The 23,932-nt window shown below is 47.3% G+C and overlaps 1 protein-coding gene across 2 annotated transcripts; it reads left to right on the top strand.

Annotated features, from left to right (window-relative positions):
- On the top strand, window positions 1–23,534 carry Eif4h (eukaryotic translation initiation factor 4H). Of its 2 annotated transcripts, XM_077106003.1 has the most exons (7): window positions 1–139; window positions 15,344–15,531; window positions 17,126–17,190; window positions 17,286–17,382; window positions 17,679–17,738; window positions 21,327–21,464; window positions 21,696–23,534. In XM_077106003.1, exons 1-7 carry the CDS (start codon window positions 81–83, stop codon window positions 21,833–21,835), a joined length of 747 nt encoding a protein of 248 aa, XP_076962118.1. In that variant the 5' UTR covers window positions 1–80; the 3' UTR covers window positions 21,836–23,534. The 2 variants fall into 2 exon arrangements, with proteins under 2 accessions (XP_076962118.1, XP_076962117.1); XM_077106002.1 differs by lacking the exon at window positions 17,679–17,738 and having other exon boundaries at window positions 7–139.
- The last annotated feature ends 398 nt before the right edge of the window (window positions 23,535–23,932 follow it).

Here is a 23,932-nt window from a genome sequence, read left to right as displayed (position 1 = left end):
CCCCGGCGGCGGGGCGGGGGGAGTTATATTGCGGGGTCCTTCCTCGCTCACCCTGGTTCCTCTCGGAGCGGAGACGGCAAATGGCGGACTTCGATACCTACGACGATCGGGCCTACAGCAGCTTCGGCGGCGGCAGAGGGTAAGGCGGGCGTGCGCGGGCTGTTGCCGGGCGCGGGGGCCGGGCCGCGTCGGGGGTCCCGGGGCGGTGGCCTCGCTGCGCTCGCCTGGGCCGGCGGGAGGCCGCGGCCGAGCGGGCCCGCGGAGGCCTGGAGCAGCGCCCGGAGGTCCGGGGCCTGGAAATGGCGCGCTCGGGGCCGGGGCGCGGCGGTTGGCGCCGGGGTCTTGCTCCCGGGGCAGCGCTCTCCTGCTGCCCCGGCGCTGGTGCGAGCGGTGCTCAGGCCGCACTGCCGGCCGCGGCGACGCTGAGCCCGGGCCCAAGCACCGCTCGCAGCCCCATCCCCCGCCGGAGGGCGGGCGCGGGGCTCGGCTGCAGCGCGGGTGCGGGCCGCGGCCTGCCCGGTTCGGCCGCCCTCCCGGGCTCGTTCCGCCCGCCGGCGGGGCCTCGACCCTTGCAGGGGAGGCCAGCAGGCCCGGAGAGGTCGGAGGCCGCGAGAGGGGCGATGCCCCCGGGGGCACCACGGGGGTCGCTTTGCGGCGGGCGGCCCGAGGAGGGAGACCAATGAAAACAAGTGCATCACAGCGGTGTCTGTGTCTGCGGTTCTCGACCGGAGCGCCGTATTGACAGCTGCCACGTGCTTTTTGGTGGAAATTTTTATTTCTCCCTAGTTTTTTCGTTCTGACCTGGAGACAGAGTCGCATGTAGCCTCGTTACGATTCTGGTCCAATGCAGAAGGCTACATTTAATTGAGGCGCCGTCGTAGAAGGGAAAATGTTTGGTGAATAGAAAGCTCATGGTGTTTAATTCAAGGAAATCACCCTGTTTGTTTTGTTTTTTTAATTTCAAATTGCCGCATACAGAATTTAGAAGATAGGCTGTAAACACCTTGCTGTTGGTCAAGGACACACTTGGGTCTTTGTGTCCTTTTACAGAAAGGATTACTTTCCCAGAATAGCACCATAATAGTACCTACTGAGGTGTCCAGTCTCCCAGGTTGCTGTAAGAAAGTATCTTTGTTTGGTGAAGAATGATCACTTTTAATACCTTGGTTTGGGAATGGCTCAAACAAAGGCTTGTTTGGGTGCAGGAGTGAACCCAGTGTGGTGACACTCAAGCATGGAAGCTGGGATAGGTGTGGAGCCACCTGCATTTCAAAGAATATTTTATTTGCTAATAAAAAGGAAATAAATGTTGGATGACGTGTAAAATTAGCGCCTTTGGGGTAGTTTTCTAGACATTAAATTTGGACTTTGGTTGTCTTGAAATTTTAATAGCGAGGTCTTTTTTCTAGTTTCAAAAGACATCCAGAAGTTCCAAGAAAAAAAGAGTAGTTCAATTTAAGGCAGGTCCAAGGAGGTTTTAGTTGAATTGGGACCACATTAGCTGGTCATATTATACTGAGCCTAGAGATTTATTTATTTAAAATATGCCTTTGTTAAATATGCTAGCTCTTTGGTGACAGTGAGGTGTTCAAGATGAATGCATGTCAAACTTTGACAGTTGGAGGAGACTTGAACAACCCAAAGTAGAAAGTGATCAAAATAAATTTTATTAAGATGCATTTCATTTCCAATACCAGCAGCCATGTGAAAATGGCAGCTATTTGCCCACCTGTGCTCCTAAAGCTGAAATGAGCCACTTTAGAAAGTGCCATGCATCTTGTAAGCTTCCTACTGGAAAGTCCTTTACTATATCTGTATCTGCTGTGTCTGACCTTGGAATTGTTCAGTTGGCTTCATAGTGATGTAAAAGTCCATAGGAAGTTTTGCTTAGTTTCTTTTGGGGGTGGGGTGGTACTGGAGTTGAACCCAGAGGTGCTCAACCATTGAGCCATATCCTAGTCATTTTTTATTTTTTATTTTGAAACAGGGTTTTGTTAAGTTGGCTTGGGGCCTCAATGAGTTGCCCGGGCTGGCCTGGAACTTTGGATCTTCCTCCCACAGCCTCATGATTGCTGGGATTACAGGCATACACCACCATGCCTGGCCTTGGCTGAGTTTCTTAAAAGTAGTTTTTAAAACCTGTTGTTGGGTTTGTGTGCCCATTTTATGCATGAGCGGACTTCTAGTTATTCTCTGAAATGTAGCAGCATAGTTGACCACATATTCTTCAATGGTCATCTGAGTTGTTATTTGAGTTATATTCATACCAACAAACGTCCCGTGGTGGTACAGTGCTAGGCATGATAGAAGTTTATCACCTACCGGAAAGCTAGTCATGTATTGGTCCTTGTATAAGCTATCCTATACCTTAGCTCAAAAATACCTTAGATTGAGTAATAATACATCTCTGCTCTAAATCACTTAGATCACAGGTAAAAGGAATAGCAGGCTTGCAATGAATAGTTATGATCTGAAATCCTGGTTTTGAGTTAGGTGGTCCATATAAGCTTGTTGTTTGTTTGTTTGTTGTAGATGGACACAGTGCCTTTATTTTGTTTTATTTTTATCTGATGCTGGGGATTGACCAGTACTTCATCCATGCCAGGCAAGTGCTCTACCACTGAGCCACAACCCCAGCCCTCAATAAGCTTGTTTTGCAGTTGTGTTTGATAGCCAGTGCAGTTGTAGGGAGGTGATATTGAAGGACTGCTTTTTACCCCAAGCCTCAAAAGACATGTCCTCAGCAGCCAAAGAGAGAACCAGAGACAGCATTGTTGTTCAACAAGCAAATAAAAAAAAAAAAAGTCAAGTTATCAAGAGTGAATTGTATCAGATCTTGAATGGACATTGTTTTGCACTTTGCTAAATTATCTTTGTGAGGTTCCAGTTTTCACTTGCCATTGATAAAGTACAGAGAAATACTGATTTTTTTACATTCCAAATGTCAACAAAGTCTTATGAGCACTTAACTGAACACCATCAATACTGAAGCAAAGGTTGGAACCCAGAGGTAGCAAGAAATGAGAATGTATCTGCTAAAATGTGGTAAAGGCACAAATTCAGGTTTTCTTGAAGTTGAATGTGGTGGCACATACCCATAGTCCCGCATTGCTAAGAGCCACAGCCAAGTAGTATGATGCATGGCATTTTTGGTTGAAAGGTGACGCCAGCAAGCCATTGAGATGATATGATTATGATTTGCATTCATATGGATATTGGACTCCTGTTGTCCACCTCGGCTTGCTATGGGACTCCTGGAGAGTTCCCATTGGTTGGGGAAGTGCCGTAAGAGGGAATTTGGGAGGAGGACCTGCCTCTTGGGATGGGGGAGAACGCCGAGTGGGTCTATCAGAAATCTTCCCGGACACTTAGGGAGCATTGGCGGCAATTTCAAAAAATAAAGTTTGTTCCTGCTTGAGTGGCTCGTGATTTTGTGCCCAGCCAGACTGCAGCACCGGATACTCATACTGAGGTGGGAGGATTGCTGGAACCTAGGAGTTCAAAACCAATGTGGTGAACATAGTAAAACCTTGTCTCTGTCTCCAAAAAAAGTATTTCTTTGAGGTTTCAGTTAGGGAGCTAGAATTCTAGCCTTTTGGTACTGGGGATTGAACTCAGGGGCACCACTGAGCTATACCCCAGCCTGATTTTGTATTTTATTTAGAGACAGAGTCTCACTGAGTTGCTTAGCGCCTCCTTTTTTCTGAGGCTGGTTTTGAACTCCCAATCCTCCTGTCTCAGCCTCCTGAGACACTGGGATTTCAGGCATGCCCCACCATGCCCACTGAATTCTAGCCTTTTAAGTTGAGGGACTATCAGGACAATTTACCTAGAGGTCCTGGTGAAGAAGGGTATTTTTAGAAATTATGTAGAGAAAATTTCAAAAAAAAAAACAAAAAACAAGTACAGCTAACTTAATGGAAGTATTGGACATTATGGGTCATTAAGCCCTTTCAAAAATCAAGCAAGGGTGCCTAGCACATGTGAGGCAGTGGGTTCAATCTTCAGCACCACATAAAAATAAATAAAGGTATTGTTCCCATCTGCAACTAAAAAATATATTTTTTAAAAAATCAAGCAAATGGGCTGGGGATGTGGCTCAAGTGGTAGTGCGCTCGCCTGGCATGCGTGCGGCCCGGGTTCCATCCTCAGCACCACGTACAAAAACAAAGATGCTGTGTCCGCCAAGTACTAAAAAATAAATATTAAAAAATTCTCAAAAAAAAAAAATCAAGCAAACACTCACTCTGAGGCCACAGCGTGCAAAGGCAGGGAGCGCTGCCCCCAAACCCTACGTGAGCTGGGTGCTGGAGCCTGATCTTGGCCATCTGACACCCCTCCCCTACAGTGGGCACTGAACCCAGGGCCTTGTACATGCTCCTTGTTCTGTAAGCACTTTACCACTGAGCTACACCCTTGGCCCTCTAACCATTAAGTACTTGTTTTTGTGGGGGGGAAGCCGGGGAGAGATTGCGCATGCTAGGCAAGCACTCTACCACTGAGCTTCATCCCCAGTTCTAAGTTTTTTTATTGTGGTAAAATATACAAAGCATCAAATTAACATTTCAACATTTTAGGTGTACAGTTCAGTAGTATTAAATTGATTCACAATGCAGTGCACCTGCCCCGCCCTCCATCTTTCTGACTTCACCTGGTAAGCTAAAACCCTGTACCCATAAACAGTAATTCCCCACTTCCCTTTCCCCAAGGCTCTCACAGCCACTATTTTACTTTCTGTCTCTAAGTATATTTTAAGACTTAAAATGGGAAGGAAAGCAGCATGTAAAAACTATTGTTATTTCCACTGATGCTGCCTGTTTGAGGGGTGGGGCCCAAACACAGGATCTTTAAGCAGGCATTCTGCCACTGAGCTTTACCTCCAGCTGTTATTTTTTTTTTAATAATTTGTTTACTGTTTGACCTACTAGACATTATTGTATACCATGCATATAGAAACTTGGCTTGTCCCCTATTCTGTCCCCTGCCTGAAGCATAGGAGATGTTTATCAAGTGTTTGTTGAATGAGTGATTGGCATTTTTTTTTTTTTTTTTATCAAAAATCAAAAGTTGGGCTGGGGCTGGGGCTCAGTGGCAGAGCACTTGCCTAGCATAGGTGAGGCACTGGGTTCTATTCGCAGTATCATACACACACAAAGAAATAAAGGCCCATCAACAACTAATTTAAAAAAAATCAAAACTTTCTCTTCCCCTACTCTTTTTTTTTTTTTTTTTTTTTAAAGAGAGAGTGGGAGAGAAAGAATTTTAATATTTATTTTTTGGTATTTGGCGGACACAACATCTTTGTTTGTTTGTGGTGCTGAGGATCGAACCCTGGCCGCACGCATGCCAGGCAAGCGCGCTACCGCTTGAGCCACATCCCCAGCCCCCCCTACTCTTATAATAATTTTTTAATTTGATATATTTTTAAAAAATTGTTCTTTTTAGATATACATGACAGTAGAGTGTATCGTGACATTAAACTTATATGGAGCATACCTTATTCTAATTAGGATTTCATTCTTGTGGTCTGTTGGGTTTTGTTGGCAATAGGGACTGAACCTGGGATGCTCTACCACTGACCCAGACCCACCCCCCCCCCTTTTTTTTTTTAAGGCATGGTCTCGCTGAGTGGCTGAGGCTGGACTTGAACTTGAGATACTCCTGGTTCAGCCTCCTGAGTGGCTGCATCACAGGCATGCACCGCTGTGGCACCTTGCACAGCTGTTTTGTTTGTTCAGTGTATTGTGTGTCTGTGTTGTCATTCCCTCCTCCTGGATGTCCCTTCCATGAACACTTGAATTCCACCCATTTTGTTCACTACCAAGCCCCTGAGCTGTGTGCAGGCCTGTGACAGAGCCAAGCGCAAAGCCATGTTAGAGGAAGGAGAGTGCATTAAACTGACTGAGAGTGGTACAGGAGGCCTCAGATGACATGGGACTGGAAGGAAGGGAACTAAAAAGACCAAGAAGGAAGGGTGGAAAGGCTCATTCTTAATTCCTGTTTACTGTCATGTCAAGTTGTTGGGTTTGCTGTCATCCTTCACCCATTGCTCCATGGTGCCTCCAATGGGACATGTCCCATTGCTCCATTGCAAACCCTTATCATCTCTGAAAAGTCCCGCCAGAAATAGGGATTTCACCAGGAGCACTCTGCAAGTCTACTCTGGCAAAACCCTGGTGTAGCATGTGCAGGCCGTGTTCGCAGGAGCTCACTCCTGCACTGCTCCCAGCTTGTTTTCCCCCATGAGGTGGAGACTTGGTGCGGGGCTGTGGAGTCTGGTGCATCGAAGGTGCTACACAATTGGTAGCCTTGGTTTTCTCGCTTTGTTTTGTGGTACTGGTGACTAAACCTGGAGTCTTGCTGATTTCTCGGTTTTTTAATGGTGTTTCTCTGCTCTTTGGGTAAGAAGAAGTGAGAAAAGTCATCTTGACTGAAAGGAGCTTTTATTTTCCTGGCAATATTTCTAAAGCCAGGTAAGAGAAGCTGTTTTTAAAGGCATAAAACATTTTCTTTATGACCAGAGTAACTCAGTATTATAAATGAATACTTAGTGGTTATAAATAATTGTCATATAAATGCTTCTGTGGTTTCTAGAAACTTCGTATGTTATGAAATTATTCACCTTACTGTTCTGGGAAGATTTCACAATTTCAAGGAGTGTTCCCAGGAGCTTGGAACATACAAAGCAGAGTGTTTGAATGAGTGTCAGATGGCCAAGATCAGGCTCCAGCACCCAGCTCACTTAGGGTCTGGGGCAGCGCTCCCTGCCTTTGCACTCTGTGGCCTCAGAGTGAGTGCTTGCTTGATTTTAAAAAAAAATATATATATATATATATATATATATTTTTTTTAATTGCAGATGGACACATTACCTCTGTTTATTCCATTAAGTTGCCTGTACTTGGTTTTTAGAAATTTTCTCCATGTCATGATTTTTAAAAATATCCAAAAATATCCGTCTTCATCAGGACCTCTAGGTGAGTTGTCCTGATAGTCCCTTGACAACATGGTGCCTCTGGTTGAGGAGGACCAGCATAGATGGAGACTAAAAGTCTCCCTTTGCAATCTGTTCTGTGATTCATGTGGAGCTGGTCACATCTAGGTGCCTTTTAATGATCCCACTTAGTCTAGAGGAGACAGCTGACTTCTCACATCTGCTTTTGTCTCCATCCTTGTGTTACCTGGGTTGATACAAGAAGGATGAATAGCTTACCTCAAACAGATGGAGTTGCGAAAGGTGGGAGTATTGTAATACCTTTTGATATTCCTATTTGATATTACACCAAAACTCAAGTGCTGGTTTTTGTGAAGTTTGTTGCAGTGTGAAATCTGAAACCTCAATAAACTTTTCATACTGTTACACAAAAATCTATCCTTCTGTCTTGTGCTTTGAATAGAGAGGCAATGTGTGTGTGCTTTTGTAACATCCATTTAGGATTTGGAAACTGTAGTTTGGTTGAGTTCTGCAGATCTTCCAAATGTTGACACATTTTATTATACAGTATCAAAAAACATGCTTATTAATTAGTATCACTCTTCGGTTCCCCAGGAAAGGCTTTGAACAGGGAAGGCTATGGAGCCAATTACAGGAAGTATAAAATTATACTTTTTGCTTGAAAGCTTGAATTTTGTCTTCAGCAACAAATAGTGTTATTTTTCCTGAAAGTTACAGACTATTTTCAAGAAATCTGCCCAAATTCTAATGGCCATGCATGCCCAGTGTGGGAAGCATCTTAAGACATTAGAAAACCAGAGCCTGTAGCATGGCATGGGTCTGGAAAGGTCATCCAGCAAGGAAAGGCTCAGCAGCTTAGTAGAAAACAACCTTTTAACTGAGAAATCTTCTTAAACTGGCTCTGTGGCACAAAGCTGTAATCCCAGCGGCTTGGGAGACTGAGGCAGGAGGATGGTAAGTTAAAAGCCAGCCTCAGTGACTTAGCAAGGTGCTATGTGACTCAGTGGTTAAGCACCCCGGGTTTCAATCCCCCCATCCAAAAACAAAAAAAAAAAAAAACTGAAGTTTTAGCAGTTTTTAACATCTAGCAAATTTTAGAGTCTGGCTGTAAGTATAAGAAAACCAGGGCTGTGGTTGTGGCTCGGTGGCAGAGCGCTTGCCTTGCATGTATGAGGCACTGGGATCCATTCTCAGCACCACATAAAAATAAACAAAGATATTAATGTGTTCATGTATAACACAAAATATTTTTTTTAAGTATTTAAAAAGAAAACCATTGCTATGGAGGCAGATTTTAGAGCAAAAGAATTACATCTCAATGCTTTTTTAGAGACTGCAAATAGAATTGCTAGTTGGCTTGAGGGTGATGCTCAGCAGTAGAATGCATGGTTAGCCTGTGCAAGTCCCTGGGTTCAGTTGCCAGCACTGCCAAAATAAAGCCAGTGAGAGAGAATTTTTACTTGCATTAAATAGAGGGACATTAGTGAGATCTGGATTAGGCTGAAAGTTTTTAGTTGATTATTTTCCTAACATGTAAAATAATTGAACATTTTCATATATAAACAAAGGTAGAAACTACTAGCATATGGAAACCCCCCACCCCCCGCCATGGCCATTACCTAGTGTGTTTTTTCTCCAGTACTGAGGATTGAACCTAGAGTCACTCTACCATGATACATTTCCAGCCCTTATTTTTTGCATTGAGACAGGCCTCTTGCTAAGTTGTTGAGACTGGCCTTGAATTTGTGGTCCCCCTGCTTCAGCCTCCTGAGCTGCTGGGATTACAAGTATGCACCACTGTACCTAGCTACACTTACCTTTTGGGGGGTACTTAGGATTGAACCTAGGAGCTCTTAGCCATTAGCCACATCCCCAGCCCTTTTTTTTTAATTTTTATTTTGAGACAGGGTCTTGCTAAGTTGCTTAGGATAGGACCTCCACCTCTCAAATCAGAAGTCTCCTGTGTTCACTGTCCATCCAGATCAAGGCCTTCAAACTGCTTTGTGTCCTGTACATAAGGTGATTGAGTGGGTCATTTGGTTTTGTTTGTTAATGAAATAGATTAGAAAATATAGTGCTTTATAATAAAAGTTAGGATTATTAGACATTACTTTTGGTTTTGTTTAGTTAAAATAGATACATTTATATACACATGCATTCGTTAAGTCATGATGTTGGTGTCAAAATTTTTTGAGAAACATGGATTTAAATTACCAATTGGCAATGTAGTGTAAGTGCGCGTAACCCTCTTCTGTGTTTTATTTTTTTCTTCCAAATGAGAATACCCGTGAGGGACTGAAGTAATTTTCAATCCTGAAGTAGCTTGTAGTTCTCTGACCTTTTATTCCTTTCCTGGAAAGAACTCATCACGGTAAGGCACTGGAGGCAGCAGTGAGCCCCACAGTTCCTGTCTGTGGGGAGCGGCAACGTTCTGCTGGTTAGACTGCTTGGTTTCCCCCACAGCTTTGTGCATCTTATAGATGCGGTTGGGTTATTGAGATTACATTCACTGAGTTCCAAAGAGCAAAGTTCTGGAGTATAAGGACCAAAGACTATTCTGGATGGAATTGGAAAAGGGGGAAAAAAAATAGATAAAAATTAAGGATATCTGAATGAATTAAATTTTAGTTAATAATAATTATCAGTATTATTTTGATGATGAGACCAGTGTGCCATACTAAAGTAAATGGTAATAGTATGTAGAATAAGTTGTTTGCTGTATAATGAGGGTTTAACTGGTAGGAGTTTGGCCTTGTTTTTTAATTGTCCAAAACCCAGCAGTCACACGTTTTGACTGTTGTCTGCTTTTCTTCTTCCTTCCTCCTTTCCTCTCTCTCTCTCTTACCTTTTTAAAGCCTATACTGAGGTTTGTTGCTTGCTTGAGTTTTGCTCTTACAAAGGCAGTCTTGCCCCTGGGCTCGGTGATGCACTCTTATCCCAGTGACTTGCGAGGCTGAGGTAGGAGGCCAGCCTGGGAAACAGTAAGACTGAAATGAAATTTAAAATCAGTGCAGCTCAGAGGCCCAGCGCCCCTGGTTCAGTTCCCAGCATCACCAATAATGAGTGAGTGCAGTCTGACTGAGTGCATGTCGGCTCCAGCATCGTGCCCCCTGCCAGACTTCCACTCTGAGCTCTGGCCATGGAAGACCAGAGGGTAAGCCCTAGTGAAGCTCTCACTGACCGCTTGTAGGTGTAGCAGGCGAGCTGTCCTTTTCCAGATACACAGAGGTGGTGACTCTTCTCCCATCTGGTCTCTTGGCATTTTCATTTTAGTGTTTGAGAGTGACAGCAAGGTATGGTGGTGCACATCTGTCATCTCAGTGACTCAGGCTGAGGCAGGAGGATACAAGTTCAAGGCCAGCCTCAACAATTTAGTGAGACTGTCTCAAAATAGAAGGGTCTGGGGATATAACTCAGTGATAGAGTGCCCCAGGGTCCAGTCCCCAGCACAGGGGCGGGGGGCGGTGGGGCAGCAGGGCTGAAATTCTGTGCGGGTTACAGGGCACCTAGAAAGCTTTATAAAGTGCTTTCCCAGAAGTAACTTGGCGGGACCCTTCTGTTCTCACTGTATTGTGGTGTGGAAGTTGGTGCACCTGATTTTCCACTTCATCTGCTTGCTGGGCCCAGCGCTGGCCCCACAGCCTCTGCTCTTTTCTCACTGGTCTCCCGTAGCTGCCTCCCTCTGATCTCCTTTTCCCTTTACATCTGGTGCCCTCCACTCTGTTGTGGGTGTGCGTCCAGGTGCCTGCTGCTGTTTGGTGCCCGTGTGTTCCAACTCCATCTCCTCCACCCTGGAGCTCCTGTGCCCACTGCTGTAACCTGCACTCTGCAGTCCTTTGTGGGGGTGTGGTTTCTCCTGTGCAGATGCCTGGCCCATGCAGTCGGCTCCCTCGGCAGGAACTGCACTTGGGTGTGGGCTGGTGTACCGTCTACTCTCCCCTTCATAGCCATTTTGGTCGATGTGAGTTTGGATGGCTGAAGGTTGGATTTCCTGAGTTACTGAGGGTATAACTTGCTACTAACATTGTATCATTGATCAATAAACTGTCCCCAGGGGACATAAGAAACAGCAGTGAGCAGGGCACCTTGTCGCATACTGTAATCCCAGCAGTCAAGGTGACTGAAGTAGGAGGATGGCAAGTTTGAAGCCAACTTCAGCAAAAAAAAAAAAAAAAAAAAAGTGGGGGAAGGGCTAGGAATGTGGCTTATTGGTTAAGTCCCCCAAGGTTCAGTCCCCAGTACCAAAAACAAAGGAAAAGGAAAAAAAGAAAGAAACAGCAATGATCACAGTGCCTGTGGCAGCAGGTAGAGCCTGGGCATGGGTTCTGAACAGGGCAGTGTGGGTTTGGCTGGGACCTGTACCTTACTGGTGTTTTCTATTTGCCCTGCCCCTCTACAGGCCTCTGCTCAGACTGTGGAGCCGCAAGCATGTTCAGGCTGCCTGTGAATGCTTTAGAATTGTTATTGGCTTTTATGTAGCACACAGTATTTATGATGTAATTTATGGTCAGTTAAACTTTATAAAATTAAGATTTGAAGTATTCAGAAAATAACAGACAAGAAAACTGAGGCATAGAAGTGATTTGGTGGAGACCCTACCCAGAGCCCACAGTGTGCCAAGTGAGGCTGTTGTACCCTAAGGACTCACTGTGCACTTTTACGTGACACTACTTATTTGTCTAGGTCACATCCCCTCCCTGCCAACTTGAGTCTTGGGTCTGAGGCAACTCTGAGTTTCCTGGCCTCCCGTCGTGCTCACCTTGCTTTGTGGGGTCTGCTGGCCTCGTCTGTCTAGAGTGCTGGCACAGGGCAAGTGCTTCATGGTCAGCAAGGGTAAACCCTGCCCAGGCGGTGCCAACCCCGAGGCCCTGGCCTCTCACAGATGAGAGCTGGGCCTGACTGATGCCCTGGGGAGCTGGCTGTATCAAGCAGGTGACAATTGGGACTGCCACTGGCAGTTTGATGAGCTAGGGTGACTTGATTGTGGTGGTGGTGGCCTGGTCTATGTGCTCCAGAGAGTCACGTCACCAGTTAGGAGCTTCGAGATGTCCTGCTGTCTGTGTGTGGGTGCCGCCATTGTTCTGGTGGCATTCTTCACCCAGGCAGTGGTCAAGTCTGACCTGGCCTTCCCGGCCTATGTCCACCCTCCGAGGGTCTCACTGCGAACGTTTCATGTGCCCTCCAGCAGGCCTCCCTGCGCCAGGTTTCCATCTCTCCCAGACACTAGGCACTGCTGAGATGCCCCTGGAGTGGTTCCTGTGGGCCCCAGCCCCTCTGCCCCATAGCGATTTTATCATTTCTACAGTCCTTAAACCTTTGTAGCCTTTCGCCTTTTGCATATCTATATCCAGGAGCACCCCTTCACCTGAAGTTTTGCTTCCCACAATTTGTTATAGTCTAAAAATATTAAATCAGAAATTTCAGAAATACATGGTGCTTTAAATTGCGAGCTGTTCTGAGATGCTGCCCTGGACATGAGTCATCCCCCGCCCAGCACAGCTGCTGCACACGTCGCCCACACCACAGCATCATGGTTATACCATCCTCCTGACATGTCGTCACAAGGTCAGCAGTCCACCACTGTTTCTTGGTGCCTGTGTCACCTCCCCACATAGACAGTGTACCAGCTCACATCCCCAGGAAAAACAAGCAGCAGTGCAGGAACACAGTGGAGAGAAATACCACATTGACGTGGCTTTATTGTGGTATGTTGTTACAGTTGGCCTAGTGGTGGGGGATAATCTCGGGGTGCCTCACCTACAAGTTGGGCTGTATCATAGGGGTATGCGGGAGGAAGGTGTGTGTATTGGATTTTGTTCTAACCTTTTTCAGGCATCCACAGGCACTCCTGGAACATAACCCCCACAATTAAGGGGTGACTTCTGCGTACACACAAACATGCCTGTGTGAGTACCTGTGTGGTTATAAATGTTTTTTATGTGCTAATCAGTTGTGAGCTGCTTAAGTCCAAGAGAATATTTTCTTTTTGGATATTTAATAAGTGTTAAATAAATAAACTCAAAAGTGTTTTTATTAGTACTCATCCTCCACTGGAACCATATTTCAGATGTTTGTGCCTTGTCTTATAGTCATTGTCCAGTTCTGTTTTGTTCTTTGGTAGCATTGGGAATTAAACTTAGGACCTTGCTAAGTTGCTGAGGCTGACCTTGAACTTGCACTCCTCCTGCCTCAGCCTCCTGAGTTGCTTGGCTTACAAGTGTGCACCACCAGGATAGGCTGGAGATATCTTGACTTTATCTTGTTAAAGATGTAGAATTTCCTTCCTGGTATTTCTAGCAGCATGTGGATAAAAGATAAAGTTGCTTTCCAAGACTGGTATTGATCTTCTGTTGGGAAGGAACTCCTTCTTGTTCTAAATGTCTCTTGAAAAAAATTTTTTTTTTTTAATTTTAAGATGTGCTGTGAAACATTCCCGAGTCTCACCCGTGCTAGGCAAGTGCTCTACTACTGAGTTCCAACCCCTGCCCCAAAAAATCTTTTAATTTCCCCCTCTGGAGTTTCCCAAGTTTTGAATGCTTTTGAGTCTGTAGTAAGGCTGAGAAAGTGATAGAGTGGACATTGGCAGGGGTCATCAGCTGGCATCTCGCCACTGGAGCCTCATTAGAGCACGTGAGGCATGCACACTTGTGAAAGTGGACTCTGGCTGTCTTGACACTTGCCTGCTGGCCACTGAGCCTCTCTCAAGCAGGGACACTGCCCGGAGGCAGCGCCATTATCACTCCTAACAACCTAACATCGGAGCATACCTCATGCAAGTTCTCTGCCTGCTTTCATTCATAGCTCTGTGTATCAGGACCCAAAGCCCACACATAGAAGTAGCTGTCATGTGTCATTCAGCCCTCTGCCTTTTTTATCCTTTGTTATGACACATTTGAAGATCTGTGCCAAAATACGGAGCAAGTGATGTTTATCTCACCAGTGATGATACTCAATTGTGGTGATGACTGATGTGACTGATGCTTCCATTTGAGAAGGACCCCCCAACCCTCAAATTAGTAGCACTGTATGGGCTTGTGGTTGGAGGTCATGTGAGTGTCTTGTTCTCCCCAAGCCATTTTACTGTTTGGTGTCCCCGAGGAGCCCTCCCCGATTGGTTGCTGTTTTAGTGGTTAGGGTCGGGGTTTCTAATTGTGGTTTCTTACGAGTTTACTACCTGATGTTCTTCAATGTGAAAAGTTTCTGTTTATTCAAATAGACTTTATCTCTAGAGCACTTTTAGGTTCACAGAAAATGGAGTTCCTCTGTGCCCCTACCCCTAGAGCACAGTTCCCCACTGCCACCACATCTTGCCATGATGGGAGCATTTTCTGTGAGTGTGTGTCCTTATCACCAAAGTCCCACAGTTGACACGAGGGCTCACTTTGGCTTTGTACCTTCTGTGGATTTGGACAATGTATAATGACCTCATTTTTTAATTACACATAACAAGCAGGGTCGCAGTCAGTAGTGATAATGGTGATCGCTGCTGTACACGTGTGCACTGCCAGGGAGCATGTGAAGCATCATGTATTTGTCATTGACCACTCAAGGTCTGTGTTAATCTTAAGAAACAAATTTTGCAAATAAAACTGAGAAGTTGAAGGACCAACTCCTCAGGTGGTAAGACTAGTGTCAGGAATTGGGGTTTCAACCAGCACACTGCAGAATCGGCGACTTACTGAGGGCCAGCCGAGGTTCACTGGGTTGGCAGAACACCGTTATTTGAGGACCTGGAGAAGTAGGCGTGGAACACGGTATAGCCCTGGCCACTCAGCACCGGGCTGTGGAGAGAAATAGCATGTCCTCAGTGTTGCCCCTCAGCTTCAGTAGTCCTTTCTCCAGATACACAGTGTTCGCTCTGGACAGTTGGCTTCTGTATTTCCTAGTGCTGTCACGGGAAGAAGGGCATTGGTGCAGATGTTAGGATGTGAACATTTTGTAGATGCAGATTGCAAGGGACTGGGGGAGAGCTTCTTGTTTTATGAAGATGCACTGTTTGGATCTGCTTATCCAGAAGTGCACATTTATTTGTATTCCATGTTTCTGTCCTCAGGCACCTTTTTGATAAGTTCTATTTACAGTATTCTCTAAAATGTTCGATTCTCATTGCATGTTAGAGTGGAGTGTTGGGGGGCTGGGATTGTGGCTCAGTGGTAGAGCGCTCGCCTAGCATGGGCGGGACCCGGGTTCGATCCTCAGCACCACGTAAAAATAAAGGCATTGTGTTGTGTCCATCTACACCTAATAAAATAAATATTAAAAAAAAAAAAAAAGAGTGGAGTGTTGGTCTAGGCTGCTGGCACATGGCTTAGCTGAGTGGAAGGCGGCCTGGCCTGCTCCTTGGGGACAGGCCCATGGCAGACTCATCCTGTCTGTTTCTCCTCCTAGGTCCCGCGGCAGTTCTGGTGGCCATGGTTCCCGTAGCCAGAAGGAGCTGCCCACAGAGCCCCCCTACACAGCCTATGTAGGAAATCTACCTTTTAATACAGTTCAGGGCGACATAGATGCTATCTTCAAGGATCTCAGCATAAGGAGTGTACGGCTAGTCAGAGACAAAGACACAGACAAATTTAAAGGTGAGTTTGGGAGGTCTTTATTATTTATCAATGAGGGTGGTCAGTGAAGATGTGTTAGTGAACCAGAACACCCCACTCGCCTGGTCCAGGGAGCTGAAGGGAGCATCGCTTTTGAATTCACAGTCTTCAGTTGCACTGTGGAAAACCTGTTTTCCACTTGATCCAGTTTGTAGAAGTATGTGGCTCACTCCCAGATGGGTCTGTCTGACGGGAGAGCAGGCCCATCTCTGCCCAGGAAAGAACTGGGGAGCTGAATCTGAGGATTTTGAACACATTTTTCATGGAGACTAACTCTCAGTTTCTTGGCCGTTTTCCTATAATCCAGTTATAAAACCCTCAAGGTAATGTGGGGCTGGCAGTGTACGCAGGTAGTCCAAGCACTTGTCTGGGGAGGGCTGCTGGTTTCAGATGAAATCAATGTCTGCAGACCGGCTCCCTGAGGTGTTTGTGTAGATGTGTCCTGCCTCTCCAGGTTTCCTGGAGGGAAGTGTGCCCAGCCTAAATGCATAGTGCCAGGTATGAGGACATTGGGCCCACACTGTGCATCATGGAAAGTGCAGTGTGACTTATGATCAGGAGCAGGATAGGAAGAGCAAAGGGCTCATCGGTCAGAGTAGTCTTGGGAAGCCACGAGTAGCATATGATCAAACTGTCAGTTGAGCTTGGAAAAAAAAGTCCCACCCAGCTTACCCACTGAGACATGATAGTTATTCAGACTGGGGTAAAAACTGTGCGTGGACCCAGCCGCACTCTGTGTGGCATGGGTCCTGGAGTTTGTCTTAGAATATTGTCATGGCCTCTGTGAGCTGGGTGTGGTTTCCTCCATTGCTTTCTGTATTGAATCCACTCAGGGGAGAGAAATCGGGGGAGCCTTTGAGTGTGGGCAGGATGCTCTTGACACAGGCCACAAAGGGAGAAACCTAGGCTCGGCCTTCAAAATTCTGCCTTCCTGTGGAAGTGTCGTCCCTACTCGGGGTGAAGGTTCTCTGGGAAGGTGTGCAGGTGCAGTGTGAGCATGTGACCCAGGGGTGCTGAGCCCAGATATACACTCCAGACATCAGGGAGAGGCAGTATTAGAGTCACGTCAGTTACCTGTGCTTGGGCTTAAGCGGCAGGTAGCTTTGTTGCCAGGGATGCATTTTTTGGCATTGTGAAACAAACTTTATACCCAAGTAGAAAGTTAATGGGCACCTCGAACCTCTCCTGCAGAGCACTCTAGGTATTAATTTGAATCTATGAAATCTGATCCCAATTACAGTATATTAAATGAAGTCTTCCAGAAGTTGAATGGCTCTGCGGTGACCTGAGAATGGTTTGCCGTTGTAGTTAGAGCATTCCGGGAATCTCTGCACAGACATGGCTGCCATTTCAGTGTGGTTGGCATTTTCTAACTGACAGGATATAATGGAGATGGAGGAATGTCCAGGTTCCATTTCTTGGAAATGAAATACCCTCTTTCAGAGTCTGCTTAGCTGCTGTCACCTTGATGCCACAAAACTGGTCATTGTGATGGAGGGAAATGGTATCAGTGGGGGGATAGCAGATCCCTAGTCCAGAATTCCCTGAAGAAGGCGGGGCTTCTTTTCTCTTCCAGGATTCTGCTATGTAGAATTCGATGAAGTGGACTCTCTGAAGGAAGCCCTCACGTACGACGGCGCAGTGAGTGCCCTGGGTGCCCTGGGTTCCCTGGGTCGCGCGAGCAGTGGGGACTTGTCTTCTTGCTGATACTTACACTATTTTCCCCTTATCATTAGCTGTTGGGTGATCGGTCACTTCGTGTGGACATTGCAGAAGGCAGAAAACAAGATAAAGGTGGCTTTGGATTCAGGAAAGGTGGACCAGATGACAGAGGTGATTGGTTCTTCTGAGACTGAACGTGATGCTTGCTGTGTGCCCAGCAGTTGCAGCTCCTGACCGCAGGACGCTGTCTCCTAGGCTGATAGGTCCTCGTGAGCTTTAAGACCGAGCGCCAAGTCTCAGGAGTAGCAGCTCCTGGGAGCCTGGGGTTCTCTGTTGGCAGCAGGACTCTTAAGTGGTTCCATTGCACCTCCCAGCTCAGGGGTTGTACGTCTTCCAGATAAGTTTTCCATGTTTGTGCAGCAAGGTAATGAAACGACCTCAACTTTATCTTTTTTGTGTATCCTCAGGAATGGGTGGCTCTCGAGAATCTAGAGGTGGCTGGGATTCCCGGGATGACTTCAATTCCGGTATCAGTATTTAAAGCCTCATGCTTCCCCTTCTCAGCAGCCTCTGCTGCTGTGCTCCCCATAGTGGCTGGGCCTAGCTCCCTTCACAGACAGGACTTTCCTGAAAGGCACTCAGACAGCAGTGAGCCTCCCTGTCCCTGGGAGCAGAGCTAAGAGCCCAAGTGGAAGGCAGGCCAGGCCCGTGCCCCTGCCGCATGCCCACCTGTGCCTGGTCAGCACGGCCCTGAGTCTCTGCCATTGGCAGTCTTCGTCTGCTCAGGCACTGACCCGGGGAAGCTCCTCGCTGGGTTTGTGCATGGCACAAAGAGGAGTACAGTTGCTTCTAGAAATAACATAGTTAGAGGTTCTGGAAAGTGGCAGAAAGCCTCAGAACTGTGGTTCCTGGTGGCTCTTCAGATGGCGGAAGGGAGTCTAGAGGTCTGTGTTTTCCTCACAGGGCATGGGGCTGCCGTCCCTTTTGCGGACATCTGCCCTAAGCATTCCCACTTGCCTAGGGAGCCAGTGGTGGCCGAGCTCAGGAGGGCGTTGCCTGGTGGAAGGGTGACCTCCCTCCTTGGGACTTGACTTCATGTCGACCTCTGGTTCTGTAATTGTGGAGGACAGCACAGATGTGGTGAGAACATTCACAGTGGCGGAGGGTGGACAGGAGAGCAGGCCTGTTTTCTTTCTCACGAATTGAGCTGCGCTCTGCACACCCCGCTGTGCAGCATGGGAACCCCAGCCCCTACCCCAGCCTCCCCTCACCTACATAGAGCTTAATAGTCACAAGCAGGGGAGGGACTGTGGGCAGCTGTGGTCTGAGTCTGGGAAGTTTTGAAACTCATTTCCAGCACTGCTTGAGCTAAACAGATAACGACATGTTTGTTGAGTAACATAGTTCTTGAAAATCCTGTATAGCCAGTCAGAAATGAGCTTATTCATAAAAGTACAGTATCATCCAGTAAGTCTGTAATTTTATGTATAAGCTGGTCTCTGACTGAAGCACGCAACAGAAGTCTCCTCAGAGCCAGCCCAGCGCAGGGTCAGTGGCCCCGAGACCTGCTGAAACAGCACCGTGGGCCCAGCACTCCAGGGGGACTAGCTCTTCCCTGTGAGCTTGGCATGGCCCTGATGCCCAGGCAGGGACGCAGTCGGAGGCACTGCTTCACCACTGGCACTGTGAGCCTCAAGTGTGGTGACATCTAAAACCCGGCGGGAGCGCTAAAAGGAGTCATGGCTAATTTGATGCTTTATATTTTACTTGCAAAATAGATCTTTTTTACTCTAATAGAATTATGCTTTTTTAAAAAATGACATGTGCTCTTGTACTTTTCTAAAAGCCACGTGAAAATTAGCAATACAGAAAAATACAAAAAAGAACAGCAAATATAGGTTTAGGGCTGGGAGTGCAGAGCACAGGCATCCCATGTGCCCGGCCCTGCGTCTCCTCACTGGCACACAACCGCTGGGACCAAGCACGAGCCAGCGTGCTCAACTAGGGAGACCACTCCAGGTTTTCATGGATGGTGTTTTTCCTAGAAATCCATCACCATACTTGATTAAAGATGCTTCCTGGGGCCAAGCCTTGCCTTCCTTCCTGTGTAATTTTCATATGGGATTTTGAAGTGAGGCCTGGTATTAGTAGATGCTGATTTTGTTACGCTGCTGTGCTTTGTCACACCCCTGGACAGAGTAGCTGTTGATTTGCCTCATTGAGGTAGGTATGAACCCATCACTGGAAGCAACACTTTTTTTGGCGAGGGGGGGTGGGGGGGTGGGTAACTGGGGATCGAACTCGGGCACCCAACCACTGAGCCACACTCCCAGCCCTATTTTGTATTTTATTTAGAGACAGGGTCTCACTGAGTTGCTTGGCACCTCGCTTTTTGCTGAGGCTGACTTTGAAATGGCTATCCTCCTGCCTTAGCCTCTCAGCCACTGGGATTACAGGTGTGCGCCACCGTGCCCGGCAGAGCAACACATTTTCTAATTTCATATTAAAAGGGTGTAACTTGCACACACACATGGAAAAGTTGGGTTAATTGAGGGAGGGTGGGGTTAAGCATGTGATATTGATTAGGCTTGGATTGGGGGTTTTGGTTTGGTTTGGTTTTTCTGCAGTGCTGGGGATCCGAACCCAGTGCCTTGTGCATGCTGGACAACTGCTCTGCCTCTGTGCCACCTCCAGGCCTCCGAGAAAGCTTAATCAGATAATATGGTCCTACGAACTTCATAAAGACCTGAACGCTTGACTATAAGCATCCAAGTGTGTTTTCTCCACAGCCCTGTTCCTGATCCTGTTTCAAATCTATTTAGAATTGTGTTCATCACACATTTCGTTAAAATTCATGTTGTGCAACTCAGTCTCTGAACTGGATTTTAGATAACTCAAATCTATTTCCAAAATCCATGCCACCCTTAAAGAACAGAAAGGCTGGACTGTGCAGATGGTTGGGTCTTGTTGGTTAAGATGGCTGTGTTCTATAAGCCACCAGGTCACTGAAACAGCCAGGACCCAACCAGGGCTCCTTCCATAAGTGCAGGGTTGGGTCCCCTGAGCCTCGGTCCCTGCGTCCTAGGCAGTGCCCAGCCTTGTCTCTGTGTGCTGTGTTCAGAGCACTCGACCATGTAGCATTGCTGCACTCATCGCACCAGAGCTCTGTCACACCTGTGGTACCCAAACTTGAATGGCCTGTCTGAAGCCCGTCGTGGCCTCCCTGCCCCTGGGACACTAGGCAGTGCTGCACTGCTTGGGGCTGTTTTAAACCTTGAGATCACCACTTCCACTTTATTCTTTATTTTGAAACAGGGTCTCACCAAATTGCTGAGGCTGGTTTTAAACTTGTAGTTCTCCTGCTTCAACCTCCCCAGTCGATGGGATCACAGGCATGCATCACCATGCCCTCCAAGTGCTGCCAGTTTGATTTGGGGATAGACAAAAATTCTAGCAAATTAATCTGGATAGGGAGAATTGTTCGTATGTAGAATATGCCTGGGTCCCCGGGGGCCTTAAAAATGAGTTCCTTAGAACACTGAGCTGCAGTCCATCTGAGGGTGAGTGGAATTCCCCACTCACTCAGGCAGGTATGAAGGGAGGGTACTGACAAGCACCCCTCGGAGTGAGGAGCCTCCTCGGATGGCCTTTCCTTACTACCACACAGGTGCTTTCCTTCTAGAACAGTCCACGCCCTATTGTAGCAGAAATAGGGAAATGGGACGGATCACCCAGAGACTTGGTATTTTTGTCTTCGTATAGCTTTTCCCTATGATTTTTGTGTCCTAAAGCATTTAGCTTTTAAATTTTGGGTTTGTCTTTAAATAACTAGAAACCAGACCAAGACCTGCTGTAGTCTCATGCTATTTTTCTACTTTTCTTTCAGACTGAGAATTTAAAGAGCTCATTTTATTCTCCTCTGTGAGTCTGGGTCTTGTTTTATTTTAAGTCTCTTAACTTGTCATTTGTACTTGTTTTCAGTATTCTTTATTTTGGAAAATCTTCAAATACTGGACAAACCAATGAATCAGACATTAACTCAGAGTCTGTTCGCGCACTGTACACCTGCCCTCGAGGCAGCAGTGTGACGTCACTCGTGTCCTGTCTCTCCTCAGGCTTCAGGGATGACTTCTTAGGAAGCAGGGGAGGCAGTCGCCCCGGTGACCGGCGAGCTGGCCCTCCGATGGGAAGCCGCTTCAGAGATGGCCCTCCCCTCCGCGGATCCAACATGGACTTCAGAGAACCAACAGAAGGTACGACGAGCCGTCTGCATGCACACCGACTGTCCCACATAAATTTGTCCTCCAGCTTCACACAGTTGTTGCCTGGGTCACCCTTTTGTCCTAAATAGTGTGTTTGCCTCCAGTACACTGTCTGGCGACAGAATTCAGTTCTGTATTTTAGGAGATGGGCTGGGTGGCTGAGCACGCACCCGGAGGTGGGATGGAGCCCATTCTGCATAAACCACCTTTTCTCTCCCCCAGAGGAAAGAGCACAGAGACCGCGACTCCAGCTCAAACCTCGGACAGTGGCAACACCCCTCAATCAAGTAGCCAATCCTAACTCTGCCATCTTCGGGGGAGCCAGGCCCAGAGAGGAAGTCGTTCACAAGGAGCAAGAATGAGCTCACGGTTGGGAGGGAATGGGGGTGTGGGGGAGTTAGAGCAAGACCACAGCCTGGTGGCCCTGGACCGGCCGCCCTGCAGTCACCATTCCTGCGCCTGACATTGTCCTCCTTTCTTACAACGGAAACACAGAGCTTGTGACTGCATGTCAGCTGTTAACAAGTGGTTTTTAGTACATTCTTGGCTTCGCTCTGTCTCTAGTGCCTGTTAGGTGCTTCTTCTCCCCGTCCTTTCCTCCTCGTCCTCCTCTGTCCTCCCCCCTTGCTCCTTGTTCTCTGTACAGCACGTGGGGTCTGCGGGGTGACGCAGTGCCGTGTGGGAGCCTCGGCCAAGGGGCTGCTCTGCTGTCCCCTCACTTCCTCGTTTTACTTTGGCACTGGCCAGACTCCAGGCGTTCCCTTGGTTTTTCTCAGTGCTTCTCCTGCCCTGCATGCTGAGTTCTGTTGCTGTGGCTTCCAGAAGCAGCCGAGATGCAGCAGCTCCACCAGCCGCATCTCAGTTTGTATCGATCTGTGATCAGCAGACAAAATTGACCCTTGTTTTAAAACAAGGAAAAACACCTGTCGATCCCTGAAGGTTGCTTCCTGCTGCTATTTAGAGGGGTCCCTGACAGCACCCCCCTGGGGGACTGTCCGGGCCAAATGGGCTCATCTCCAGAAGCCTTGGAGGGAGGAATAGCGGGTGTCGGGCAGGCGCACGGTGACCGGTAGTGCTGTGCTCCCGGGTTCTGCTGCCGCTCTTCCAGGAGTGTCCAGTGTCCTCCCTCCACTCCCAGGTGCTTGAGGCTCTGGGCTCTACTGGGTGTAGCGTTGACAGCTCGGCTGCACTGCTCCCTCCAGGCGGGGGCGCCATGGGGCTGAGGGGTGGTGCTGGCCAGCGCGGCCAGGCCAACGCAGCTCCTCCTGTCCCCCTGTCATCTGCTGTGCATCCCCTCGTGTCTCTGTTCCCCAGCACAAGCAACACAGAGGCTGCTTCCCACTCCCCCATGAATTCGCCATGAAAGTGGGCCTAGAGCCCGGCCGGCACTTGACTGTTTCACTTGATGAATTGAAAGTCTTACATGCAGAGCTGTGAAGAGCCGCCGCGCCTTTGATTGGCTGCACATGTCTGGGTGTGTTCTCATCTGTGGGACAGTCTGTTGCTCCTGGGTACAGTGTTCAGCCCTCCCCTGGGGGTGTGGCATTTATGCTTGAACACCACTGTGTGAGCAGGTGGGACACTGGTTAGCTCCTCGAGCCCTAGGGAAGAGAGGCCAAGACTGCTGGGGGCCGAGGGGCAGCCCGGCCTGCACACATGGTGTGCTTTGGTGGCAGTTCCTGGCTAGCTGTCATCCTGGCTCCTTGTACCCATGACCAGGTCTCAGCAATTTACAGAACTCTCTCTCCTACCTTCCGCCTGTCATCCTCTCCGCTTCTGAGATAAGAACCATTTGTGTAACACAGTACTTACCTTAAGAAAGACATGCATTGTGCGGTTGTACCAACCTGATGCTCTCAGATGACCTACTTACATCCTCAGTGTGGAAAAGATAAAGAACAAAGCAAACTCATTAACCCTCCGGGCAGTCCAGTAGACTTTTAAATGTAAGAAAAGAGTGGAATTCCAAACACTTAACACATTCAGCTATATGACAGAAAGTAAATCTATGGATATGGTATTTTGTGAATGATCTTTTAAATAAAAGAAAACCTTACGTAATATTTAATGCTTGTCTTTACTTTTTTGAGTTTTTTTGTTTTGTTTTGTTTTGTTTTTTAAGCTGCTTGTGAAATTAGCAGTTTTAGATTTGGGAGGCACCATCCAGGTTTAGGAGAGTGCACTGTCATATAAGGTACAGGGCTAGTGAAGTTATTTTATTTTTTTTTTTCAATAAATTTCTTACAATGAGATCTTTTTTTTTTAAGAGAGAGAGAGAGAGAGAGAATTTTTTTTAATATTTATTTTTTAGTTATCGGCGGACACAACAACATCTTTGTTTATACGTGGTGCTGAGGATCGAACCCGGGCCACACGCATGCCAGGCGAGCGCGCCACCGAATGATGCCAGTCTCCCCGGCCCCTTTTTTTCCCCTTCCTAAAAATGTAATTTCCTCAAC

Source organism: Callospermophilus lateralis, chromosome 19 (assembly GCF_048772815.1).
Source record: "Callospermophilus lateralis isolate mCalLat2 chromosome 19, mCalLat2.hap1, whole genome shotgun sequence".
Lineage (NCBI taxonomy): Eukaryota > Metazoa > Chordata > Mammalia > Rodentia > Sciuridae > Callospermophilus > Callospermophilus lateralis.
This window is presented reverse-complemented; position numbering and strand designations above follow the sequence as displayed.